The following is a 12452-nucleotide window of genomic DNA, read 5'->3' on the forward strand; positions in this document are numbered from 1 at the left end:
CAGAGACACTGTGTTGTGCAGACAGGCGCTGCTTCCCAGGAGGAATACACTTTGGCTTTTTAACAGGATTTTAATTGAGAGGTTTGAGTTTGCTTTTTTTGGAGGTGTGGATTTTTCGCCATAAACACCTCATTTGCGCAGTGAGTTGCTTGCTGGGGAAAGAGACCGTGAAACCCCGCTGGAGGCAGCTGCGTTCAGACGCTGAGAAACGCCAACAAAGAGCGTTCAGGGAAGTCGCCCGCTGCCTCCTTACGTTAAGTTGTTTGGCCCAACAAATAAAAGTGCGGCAGCGGAAATATTCTTCACTATGATCTACAACAGACTCGTTCGCACTGCTTTGACTTTGCTATCTTTTATTCTGTTCCTCAACGTGGGAAATCTCCGAGTAAATGGGCAATACGGCGGCGGAGACCGAGGAATGACTGTACCGGAGCACGGGTTTTGCCAGCCCATTTCCATCCCGCTGTGCACGGACATCGCGTACAATGAGACCATCATGCCCAACCTGCTGGGCCACACCAACCAGGAGGACGCGGGGCTGGAGGTGCACCAGTTCTACCCGCTGGTGAAGGTGCAGTGCTCCCCGGACCTAAAGTTCTTCCTCTGCTCCATGTACGCGCCCGTGTGCACGGTGCTGGAGCAGGCGCTGCCTCCGTGTCGCTCTCTTTGCGAGCGAGCGCGCCAGGGCTGCGAGGCGCTCATGAATAAGTTTGGCTTCCAGTGGCCCGACAGCCTCGCGTGCGAATCCTTCCCGGTGCACGGAGCGGGAGAGCTGTGCGTGGGCCAAAACATCACAGACCACGGGGAACCGAATCGCCCCGACCATTACCCCACTGAGCGCTCTCTTCCCGACCCCAAGAGCGGCCAGTTCAGGTGCCCAGCCTCGCTCAGAGTGCCTCCGTACCTGAACTACCGCTTCCTCGGGCAGGAGAACTGCGGGGCTCCTTGTGAGCCCAAAAGGTCGCACGGGATGATGTATTTCGGTGAGGAGGAGCTCAAATTCGCCAGGATATGGATCGGCATCTGGTCGGTGTTGTGTTGTGCTTCCACTTTATTCACAGTGCTGACCTATCTGGTGGATATGAAGCGCTTTAGCTACCCAGAGCGGCCCATCGTCTTCCTCTCTGGCTGCTATACTATGGTTTCCATAGCATATATTGCTGGATTTTTACTGGAGGACAAGGTGGTTTGCAACGACAAGTTTGACAATGATATTCGGACTGTGGTGCAGGGCACTAAAAAAGAGGGCTGCACGATCCTCTTCATGATGCTGTACTTCTTCAGCATGGCCAGCTCCATCTGGTGGGTTATCTTGGCTCTCACCTGGTTTCTGGCAGCAGGGATGAAATGGGGCCACGAGGCCATCGAAGCTAATTCTCAGTACTTCCACTTGGCGGCTTGGGCTGTTCCTGCCATCAAAACCATCACCATCTTGGCTGTCGGGCAGGTGGATGGAGACGTGTTAAGTGGGGTTTGCTTCGTGGGCATGAACAGTGTGGATGCTTTGCGTGGCTTTGTCTTGGCGCCGCTGTTTGTCTACCTGTTCATTGGCACTTCCTTCCTCCTGGCAGGGTTTGTGTCCCTGTTTCGAATCCGGACAATCATGAAGCACGATGGCACCAAGACAGAGAAACTGGAGAAGCTGATGGTGCGGATAGGGATTTTCAGCGTGCTCTACACTGTGCCAGCCACTATCGTCATCGCCTGCTACTTCTATGAGCAGGCCTTTCGAGATCATTGGGAGAGGACATGGATCAGCCAGACTTGCAAAACATATGCCGTACCATGTCCTGTCCAGAGCCACCCTAGCATGAGCCCAGACTTCACTGTGTTTATGATTAAATATCTCATGACTCTCATTGTGGGCATCACTTCCGGCTTTTGGATCTGGTCTGGGAAGACCCTCAACTCATGGAGGAGGTTTTACACAAGACTTGCCAACAGTAAACAGGGTGAGACCACTGTGTGATTTGGTTTAAACCCTCCTCACACAAACGCAACAATAATCCTTGTCATAATTTTCTTTTTTTTTTTTCTCAGACTTACTGGAGACATTTTCTCTGTTTTTAATGTATATATTAATTTGTGAGATTTTTGTAATTATATATTTGTATTTAAAAGTGAAAAGAAAATTGTTCTTAAAAAAAAAGAAACGTTTTTTTTCATCTTCACATCTCATGACCTGACTTACTGTGGGTACACCTGGGAATATTCCACATGAGTGTTTGCGTCTTTGATGAAGATGATTTGGTTGTGAGTGTGGGGTCTATTCTGAGCGAAGTCCCATGAAACCAAAGTGCTTCCTTGTGGCTCCTGATTAATCAGCTGTAGTTTGTGTTCATACAGTTGAGCCACAGTTGAACGTCTCGCAGTGCACGTATCAGCACTGTGGGACAAGAAACGGTGCACAAGTTGTGAATATGAGTCTTCGAGACGGTTATGGCCTGTTGTTGAAGTCTTCACAGTTATAACATTCCTTTCTAAATAAAGCACACATAATCATACAAATGTAGAAGAACAGACCAGTGTTTCTGGGTGTATTTTACAGCACTCTCAGGCAGTACTGTAGAGTTTTATATTCTTTAAGTTGAATTAGAATTCTGTACTGTGATCATTTTTCAAGTTATGTAATTTCTGCATACTAATGGAGATGCTAGGTAAGTGCAGAATGACATCCTGCAATGAGATCGAACAATAGTAACAGAACTTTGACAAAAAAAAGTGCAGGACCATGAATCCAGGCACTGATTGGTTGCAAAAAAAATAATGAAAAATTAAAAAAAAACTGTATGTGGTTGTATGTTGCCAAACTGGTCATGTGTAATATGTTCTACAGAGATGTAAACCTGCAGAAGGGCTATGATGTACCTCTGGCAGGGATTCAAAGCAGCATTAACATCAGTTTGAAATGATTTTTTTTTCCAAATGTCAATTTTTATAAATTGTAAGAATACAAAACCCACAAATTTAAGCAAAAACGTTGCGTGTAGCAGCACATTTTAAATACATTTTTATTCAGATAATGCTGTGTAAAATCCCTGGACACCCGTTGTGCCTTTGCAATATAATTTTCTTTATAACAATCTTAAATTATTTTACCCATCATCTTTTACAAAAGCCTGTTAAGACAACTTGTAATATTTTAAGAAAACATCAAGATTTGATCCTTTTTTTCGTGGTAATTTGATTAGATTTTTTAACTAAATCAAATATGTAATGCATGATCATGAGGGAGATTACATTTTTTTTCTGTTTTAAGACAAAAAAAGGCACTAATACAAATTAATTTATCAAATTATCAACATATTAATTAGTTATTAGTTAAAAGGATCTAATCAGAAAACACATGATCACAGTTTGATCTAATGTCCATGACCTTCTGTTTAAGTTAAAATGTTGAGTCAGTTTGGATTGTTAGTCAATAATTGGGATTTAAATGTGTAAAGAGAGAATTATTCATGAATTTGGAAGATGTTTTAAGTGTCAGAGGACATTTGGTGTGACTTTGTGGAATGGGAGGTTTTTTGACTGTAGTTCAGGTTTCCAGGGAAATGAACTATCATACACTACTCTTGTCTGAGGCTATATGAGGGGAGCTTAGAGATACTGATACTGAAACTCTTAATTGATTCTTGTTCTCTATTTATAAAATCCGTGGGATCCAAATTTACATGCAACTGCATAAAGAATATATTTTACAATTTATGCAATCGAAAGATTTTTTTTCCAAAGGCTAATGGGTCTCCAAAGCTAAATTCAGTGTTGTAACTATGTCCACAGATGGTGATGTGAAAGGGTGTTTGTTACGTACGTCTCATACATATGTAACTATTTTATTCATGCATTTCATTCAGAGGTTGAATTAGTTACTGTTGAGAGGGGATTGTTGATGTGGGGAGTAATCCGATCCTGGAGGAACATGGCTGCACTGTGGGACTAAAGAGCAACCAGCAGCTTGCATTCCCTCCACTGCAGAAAGCGTGTGTTAAAATGCAGAGCGGCTGCCGTCAGAGCAGCTCACACACACATACACACACATACAGTCCATGACTGTGTGTTCCTGTCAGATACTCTTCCACATGGTGCTTCTGATTTATAATATATATTTTTTTCTGTTGATGGCCCTAGAACTGTCACAGTTTTAAAGTAATTTGCATTTGCTATGAAAAGAACCTTTTATATTTATAGAAAAAATATTATATATACACTTCATTTATTGTTTTGTGAGAATAAAAACAACCTCACCAATGCAACTGTCAAACTGGTCAACTCGTTTTTTTCCTCTGACATCTTTCAGATTTTCCAAGTGTATTTTACACTTAATTGAAACAGTTATTCATCTTGTGAAATCAGTCTGTTCAAATGCGCTTTGAATATAATAAAGTGTAAGGGGGACTTGCTCTGTGCAGAAATGCTTTCAGACTAAGCTAATGTGTGGACTCAACGATCAAAGTCAGCCAAGTAAAGTGACATTGTTAGGGTTTATGTGCTGAACAGCATTATGAAATGGAATTTTTTTTTAAGAAGAGTGCAGTCTTGGACACAAGGTATATTTGATGTGCCGCTGCACTTGTAATGTTAACTAGCGGATGTATGTAGGCTACTCAGCAGAAAATGAAGACTTGTTGTTTTTCCTCATTGTTTTCATTGAAATTGTGTCAGGAGCGGATTTCTGGAACAACCACTTCCTCCTCTTTACCTATGGGCACATGGATATATAAAGATACAAAATAAACTGTTGTCAAAAAGATCAAATGACAATGAGAACATTTAATGTTAGTTTCTGTTTCCTCAAAGGTAAGCAGCAGTGGTGAATACAACTATTTAAATGATCCACTTAAGATTAGACATTGATTTCCAGTAGTTCATGTAGAGATGAGCAGTAAGAAAAAAACATTTTATAGGATGGAGCCTTTAAGTGTATTTTTATGTTCTGGATTGTTTGGCTTCTAAATGTAAACAGCTTATTAATGTTGCAGCTGTCAGACTGGAGCTACAATTACTAAACTAACTAGAAAGAAATCTAATATATCTATTGAAAAACACACTTATTTCAAATTTGGTGCCAGAGACTTGTTTTTAAAAGGAGGGGACAGCTGCAACAAATTACTGATATATTTCTGAAAAAAAATCTACATCTTTGTACTAATGATCGGCCGCATGTTCGTAACATGGTTGTTCCTGGAATGAGTATCTCAAAAGGGGCGTGTGTTTCAGATATTAAGATAAGGAGGGAGTCACCCCTCATTAAACATCATGTCTACAATTACAAATGAAAATACAAACATATAAAGAAACGCAGGTTTTTCCTTTTTTTTCCAGTGTTAAAAGGATTTTAGTTCATATTAACAAATGTTGAGGTTATTTTTTACATTTAACTGAAACATTTAAACAAAAGTTGTGGTATAGAAAGTAGCTACAAAATACTAAAGAACCAATAGCAAAGCACTTTCTGCTGGAGTGGAACACTTTATCTCTGCCTGTGCTGTTAGTGTCAACACACCCCAGATCTGACAGGATCATTGTATGCAACCCACCCATCTTTTCATATCATATGGAGTTAAGATGACAAAGCTCATTTTATGGTTTTTTTTTCATATCAGCCAAAAGACTGTAAAAAATTAGGTAATGCTAGCTTGTCATTCACCTTTACCAGTGGGCTCAAAATCACTTTTATGTCATCCTCTGAAACACTGGAATGTCCTTCCAGCTCCTGGCCCTGCTTTGGCAGTAATGTTTATGGATCAGCTGCCACACTCATTGTTCTAGTCAGCTCTTCATACCTCACTGCTTTGGCTTCTTATCGCTTACACACCCCACACACTGCTGCACAGCCCCTTACACCACTGCCACGAACAGTCACATACAAATGAAATGTGTGAAGACTGCCCCTCTTGGTGAGGAAGCGGAACATGTTTGTGACACAGAAACACTGAATCTTCAGTCCCTGATTTTCTTCAAACAAGATGAGTTTTAGAGTTCTGGTTGCAGTGTACTTTATCTTAGAAATTTTATATAATATTCTGAAGTCGATGTGTTTTTAAAGCTAGTGATAGGATGCCTCCAAAATCAGATATGACAGCAAGGGGGCCCTCAGGCTCTCACTGAGCACCTCTTAAAATGTACCTCTCATTGTTTCTTGTTACTTTTTAAACCTTTACACGATCATCACATATTATGAAATACATGATATGTTATGAAGACCTACAAGATCAAATCAGGATTTTTTCAGTTGTATCACTTGTCCCATAATGAGACATTTGCAACATTCTTCATGAGAATGTCTAATAAGTCATTAACTTGTTTTCGGGCCGAGATAATAGACTTATAGCCTCTATGAGATACACATGATCACTCTGATAGAAAAAATGTAGTCAGGGAGGGATTATGGAAAAGTGGAAAAGTTTTGCACATTAAGACAAAATCGGATTTTCAAGAGACTCATCAAGAACATATTCTATCATTCAACATCTATGGAGTGTAGTTAGAGTTCATCAACAGGTCACAGAAAGTCTTGTGCAAAGCTTATGTAGTCCATCTTTTCAGACCTTTCTGTTGTTTTCAGTTTGCTTCAATAAGCATCCCCTTAGGGTGCACTTTATGGGGAATACTGTATAAATCAACTGCCACCAAATTAAGATGCTGTACTACTAGTTTTGTTGTTTTTTCCTCCTTTAGGCCAAGTTTGAAAGCATTGCTATTCAAAATGAAATGTGTGCTATTGCTGCCACGTGTTTTTAACTTGACCTGACCCATAAAAGCTCAAAAGCTAGCCTCTGTGTGCACATATTTTCACTTCTGTCAATACTTTGTACTGCCAAAAATGAGATAATTGAGTTTTTTGATAGTCTATCCACCAGAGAAACTGAGCATGGTATTCAAACACAAACATTCCCACTTGAAATCAGGAGAATTATATATGACAATGTTAGTTTAGCCTTAAATACTTACAGAAGTTTAGCTTGTTCATTTAGCTTTTCTAAAACTACTAAAAGATCATTTTTGTCATGTTCTGCATTTTTGGTTATGTTTTATGTTTCTGCCATGTTATGCCACTTTTTTCCTCAGTCTCTCTTGCCCTACCATCAACTTCACTCATGTCACCTGTGTTTCTTCCCTCAGCTGCATTCACTCACTTATCACCTTCGTATTTTGTATTTAGTCTCTAGGTTTGTTCATGTTCTTTGTCAGATCCTCATCGTCACTCATGCCAAGACCCCGTCATTCATGTTTGGAATCGGGTTTGTCCTTGTCAGGTTTTTGTTTGTTCCTTAAGTTTTGTTTAGGTTTTTGTAGCCGCGCTTTTTGTTTGGATTTTGAAACAAGTCAAGTTTTCATTTTTAATATCTGCATTTGGGTCCTCTTTCATCAGCACCACGTCAATCTTCATGACAATTTCCTTCCTTGCAGATGATAAAAAGGGGTTTCAGTTCACTGACCAATGTTTTAAAGATCAAGTCGCCAGGTTAGCTAATTCATTACAGTTAACGTCTGCTTTTATTTTAATGAGCTATGTTATTTTAGCTGGATTTCTTTAAAAAGGACCTTCTATCTTTTATCTGGTGCAAAGTGCAAATTCAAAGTTCTGCATTATTTTTTTTCTTCAGTGAGAGCACTAAACGAGATGTGGCTGACGCGTCCACATCTCGATGAGATGGTGGTCTGGGAACTAGGTGTGCATTTTCTCGTATTTGAGGCGTGGTTTACAAATGCCTAGAGTCGTTTATGGGGCGCTACGAATGTCTATCAAATGGCGTCTGGTTCTTCCCATGCTGCTTTGCGCGCGATTCATAGCCAATTGTATCATTTATATCAGATGACGTATGTAGAGCGACAGACATTCGACGAGGAAATTCAATTCAATTCATTTTTATTTATATAGCGCCAAATACAACAAATGTCATCTCAAGGCACTTAGATAGTAAGTCCAATTCAAGCCAATTGGAATTCAATTAATTAATAATAATCATAATTCATAAAATAATCCAATCGTTCATATAGAGCCAATTCAAAAACAATTTCCTAGCTAAGAAAACCAACAGATTGCACTGAAAACTCTTTGTTTTTCAGTCCAATCTCCCGGCCTGAGCGTGCCTGAGGCGACTGTGGAGAGAAACAGCTCCCTTTTAACAGGAAGAAACCTCTGGCAGAACCAGACTCAGGAAGGGTGGCCATCCGCCTCGACCAGCTGGGGATTGAGAAGACAGAAAGGGGGGGAGGGCCGCAGCGGCGGCGGCACTGTAACACCATTCAAAAGATATCTGTTGGAACAGGGAAACACGAGTTAATGACCACAATAATATCACATATACATAAAGAGAGTAAAGTGAGGAAAGGTGTGACAGATGAGGCCCCCCAGCAGTCTAGGCCTATAGCAGCTTAACTATGGGATGTTTCAGGATTACCTGAGCCATCCCTATTCAAGGTAAACACAAGAAACTTGTGCTAACGAAAAAATAAATAATAAAATAAAGGACCAGACTCAGTGAGTAATTCCCTAAACTCCCTATATAGATCTGCTCCTCACACCACAACAACCATCTTTTTGCAATACATCCTTCTTGGCAATTAAATCTTTCAACGCCAAACATTTCTCTTTTTTTAAAAGTAAACGAAGCGTTCTAAGCTACTTAAAACACTTTCTAAGGCTGCATCGAATGGTAACGTTGTGTCCGCTTCCATGTTGGATTAACACTCTACAAGCTTCGGTGTCACGCATAGGCGTCGTCATCGTCTTGCTGCCCCTAAATACGTGACGAGGAATAAAATATTGTGTTAGTCTGACCAAATCTGGACTTTTAGAATTAATTTAAAGATGTCTGATCAATTTTGACATTTTCAAAACTGGACCAACCCATCCAAGATAATGTCGTCAGGGTCCAAGTCACCTCTGCATGTATATGCATACTAAGTTGTCTATTCGAGTAATAACCATGGTTTGTACCAGGAGCTGGATAGCTTGTTGTGTCAGGAATGGCCTGAACTTTCTTATGTTGAATAGTGCATAGTGGCATTACAGGGCAACAGAGGACACATGCTTAGAGAAGGTCAATTGGTCATCAATCATGACACCCAAGGAATGAGTGATAAAGAGTCGAATTTTTGACGGAGGTGTTGGGCTGTAGGGTTTTCTTGGCAAGGAAGAACAGCAGTTCTGTTTTAGAGAGGTTGAGTTGGAGGTGATGCTCAATAAATATATATAAGCTTTATCAAAAAGGGAAAGTTTTTAAGCCTAATCGTCATAATCCTAGATTGTCTGAACCTTAACCTGCAGCTGGTTCCACACAGAGGGGCCCGATAACTGAAGGCTCTGCCTCCCATTCTACCTTTAGAAACTCTGAGAACCACAAGTAAACCTGCTGTCTGAAAGCAAAGTGCTCCGTTAGGAAAATATTTAAGTATGATCTTTAAGATGACAGAGCTTCGTCATTAGAGCTGTATGTGTGAGGACAAGAATTATAAATTCTATTCTAAATTTAACAGGGAGCCAATGAAGAGAAGTTCATCATTTTTGGGTATCTTGTAGATATGATGCCCTTTTTTTTTATTACAATGTGTATTTTTTACACTGAGTGGAATACCTGTTGCACTGTTGTTTTGCCCTGTATGCTGCTCACCTTAACAACTAGCACTTTACATGCTGCTCTGTTTTTAATGTGTTATGATCATTGCATTGTCTTCTTCTTGTGATTATTGTCTTTATTGAACTATTTTTTTTTTTTTTGTCTTTTTTAACTGTTATCATTGCATCTTGGCTGCTGGTCCTGAGAAAGTAATTTATGTTCATGCTAGCACAGAATGAGAAAAAAGTACAAGCCTCCAAAAAAGTTAAACTCTTCCCCTTATTAGATTCTATTTCACTCTTTAGTTAAAACCAAATCTTATTCTAGGTCAGCTGATTCTGCAGCTCCACTCTTGTGAATGTAGCAGCATGGATGCTTTTGCATCCTATACATTATAACGGCCCTAATTGAACAGCTGTAGTAGCCACTCTGAGCTCATATTATAATAATAATAATAATAATAATAATAATAATACATTTTATTTTAAAAAAGCGCCTTTTACAACACTCAAGGACATTTTACAACACATTAAAACCACAATAAATAAGATAATACAAGTTAAAAAAAGCAATGAGACTAGAGGGAGAATTTAGCTTGGAACAGGTGGGTTTTGAGTTTTGATTTGAAGAGGGGTAAGGAGTCAATGTTGCGGATGTCTGGTGGGAGTGATTTCCAGAGTTGGGGGGCAGAGCAACTAAAAGCTCTGCTCCCCATGGTGCTGAGACGAGTGGAGGGAGAAGGAAGACCTGAGGGAGCGAGAGGGGATGCTAATGGAGAGGAGATCAGACAGATATGGGGGGGAGGTTGTGGATGGCCTTGAATTTGTGGAGAAGGATCTTGAATGTAACTCTGAATTTGACCGGGAGCCAGTGAAGCTGCTGGAGGACGGGGGTGATATGGTGAAAGGAGGGGGTTCTGGTGATGATGCGGGCTGCAGCGTTTTGGACCAGTTGAAGCTTATGAAGGGTTTGTGAGGGGCACCGAAAAGGAGTGAGTTGTAATAATCTATGCAGGAGGTGACAAGGCTCTGGACCAGGATAGCAGTGGTGTGAGGAGTGAGAGAGGGGCGGAGACAATTAATGTTACGTGAATGGAAATATGCAGACTGGGTAATGGTATTAATGTGGGAGTGGAAAGAAAGTGTGCTGTTGAGGATGACACCCAGATTCTGAACCTGGGGGGAGGGGACAGGGTTGCCAACTCTCACGCATCTGCCGTGACACCCACTCTTTCAGACTTAGGCGCCGTTTACACATACCCGGGTATTTTGAAAAACGCATATTTTCTAACCTTCGTTTTAAAAAAAAAACCCGTGCACACAGCCCCGTTTTTAAAAAAAACCCCGTCTACATTGATCCGGAGAAATACGCTATCAGGAGCTGTTAAATTACGCCAAGCCTGACGGTGGCAGTGTTAGAACAATGAGAATTCCACACAAGCCAATCAGAAGCCTAATAGAGAACCGCTGACAGGCAACTTTCTTCACAACATCAACAGAAGCGCGCATGTGAGTACTCTCACCCTGGATGTGCGGGCGTAGCAGTTCTGCTAGGGAAAGGAGTGAAAATCGTGACATCCTGAAATTTTCCCTCCATTCCTCCGGGACAACAAAGCCATTTTCAAAATTTTCCCACCATAAAGCAGTCCGTCCAGGTCTAATCCAGAATCGCCGTCGCTGGCGGTGGTATGGCCGGGCTCTGTCTGCCAACAGAAGCTCCGCAATTGTTGCCCTCCGCGCCGTAATGCGCCTTTGTTGTTCAATACTTTGTAGGAGTGTAATTTTCAAAATCACACAAGCGAGTATAGCTCTCAACAAAATAAATGCTGCTAGTACCTCCATGCTTGCCAGATAAACAATGAATGGCGTTATCCTGCCACTATGGCGGATAGGGGCGGGGCTCTGTACTATGACGACAACTCCGCATTCCATTCTGAAAACTCCGTTTTCGTCTTTCAACCAGTTTACACACAAACGCTAAACGGAGTTTTTAAAAAATCTCCACTTTTGCCGGAGTTTTTTTTTAGCTTCGTTTTCGGAGGAAAAAACTCCGTTTGTGTGTAAACGAAAGGCACAAACGAAGGGAAAGGTCTTCGTTTTTCAAAATACCCGGGTATGTGTAAACGGCACCTTAGTGTCACGCTCTCACACTTAACAAAGAAATCTCACGCTAGATCATTTTTTCTTTCTGTGTTGATTTTTTTCACTCTCGTTCTATAATTTCCGAATGCTTAAACTCATGATTGGACCACAGCAGTGTCTAATCCCTCTCTGATTGTTGATTCGCTGGAAACGGCTTGTCATTACTTCAGTCGGTACGTCAGTGACGTCGGTCTGCCAAGGCGAAATCTGGTTGGTAACGCAGCGCTGTCTCACTACAGCAATGTAGTATTATTTGATTCAAGTGAGCGCTGCCAGTTCATTTTGTACATTTTCTGTTAAATTCTGAATTGATCTATGACTATGGCATGAAACTCCATTAAAAATCTACATATACCATCTCACCTTTGCCTTGAAATTTGTTGAACCAGCCTAGACTAGTTTCTCTAGAAGTGAAGTGGGTTACATAGATAATAGACAATCTTTCTGGAGAAAACCTGGTCTGATGAGGAGAGACGGCATCCATCCCACATTGGAAGGAGCAGCTCTCATTTCTAGAAATATGAACGAATTTATTTGTCCTACTAAAACATGACAACCCAGAGCTCAGACCAGGATGCAGAGTTGTAGTCTTATACACTTCTCTGCAGCTTCCCACCTGCTGCTACCCACCCAATCAATTAACACAAAAGGAGCAAATCCTCTTGTGAAAAAAAGAATTAAAACAAAAACTTTAACTGAACAAAAACATCAAACTATTAAATGTGGTTTGCTGAAAAGGAAGGTAATC

General features: G+C 40.9%; 1 protein-coding gene across 1 annotated transcript; it reads left to right on the forward strand.

The window, feature by feature from the left end:
* On the forward strand, positions 1 to 4253 carry fzd1 (frizzled class receptor 1). Its single transcript, XM_075464715.1, has one exon. The coding sequence runs from the start codon at positions 308 to 310 to the stop codon at positions 1967 to 1969; it is 1662 nt and encodes a 553-aa protein (XP_075320830.1). The 5' UTR covers positions 1 to 307; the 3' UTR covers positions 1970 to 4253.
* The last annotated feature ends 8199 nt before the right edge of the window (positions 4254 to 12452 follow it).

The sequence above is a fragment of the Odontesthes bonariensis genome, chromosome 5 (genome assembly GCF_027942865.1).
Source record: "Odontesthes bonariensis isolate fOdoBon6 chromosome 5, fOdoBon6.hap1, whole genome shotgun sequence".
Lineage (NCBI taxonomy): Eukaryota > Metazoa > Chordata > Actinopteri > Atheriniformes > Atherinopsidae > Odontesthes > Odontesthes bonariensis.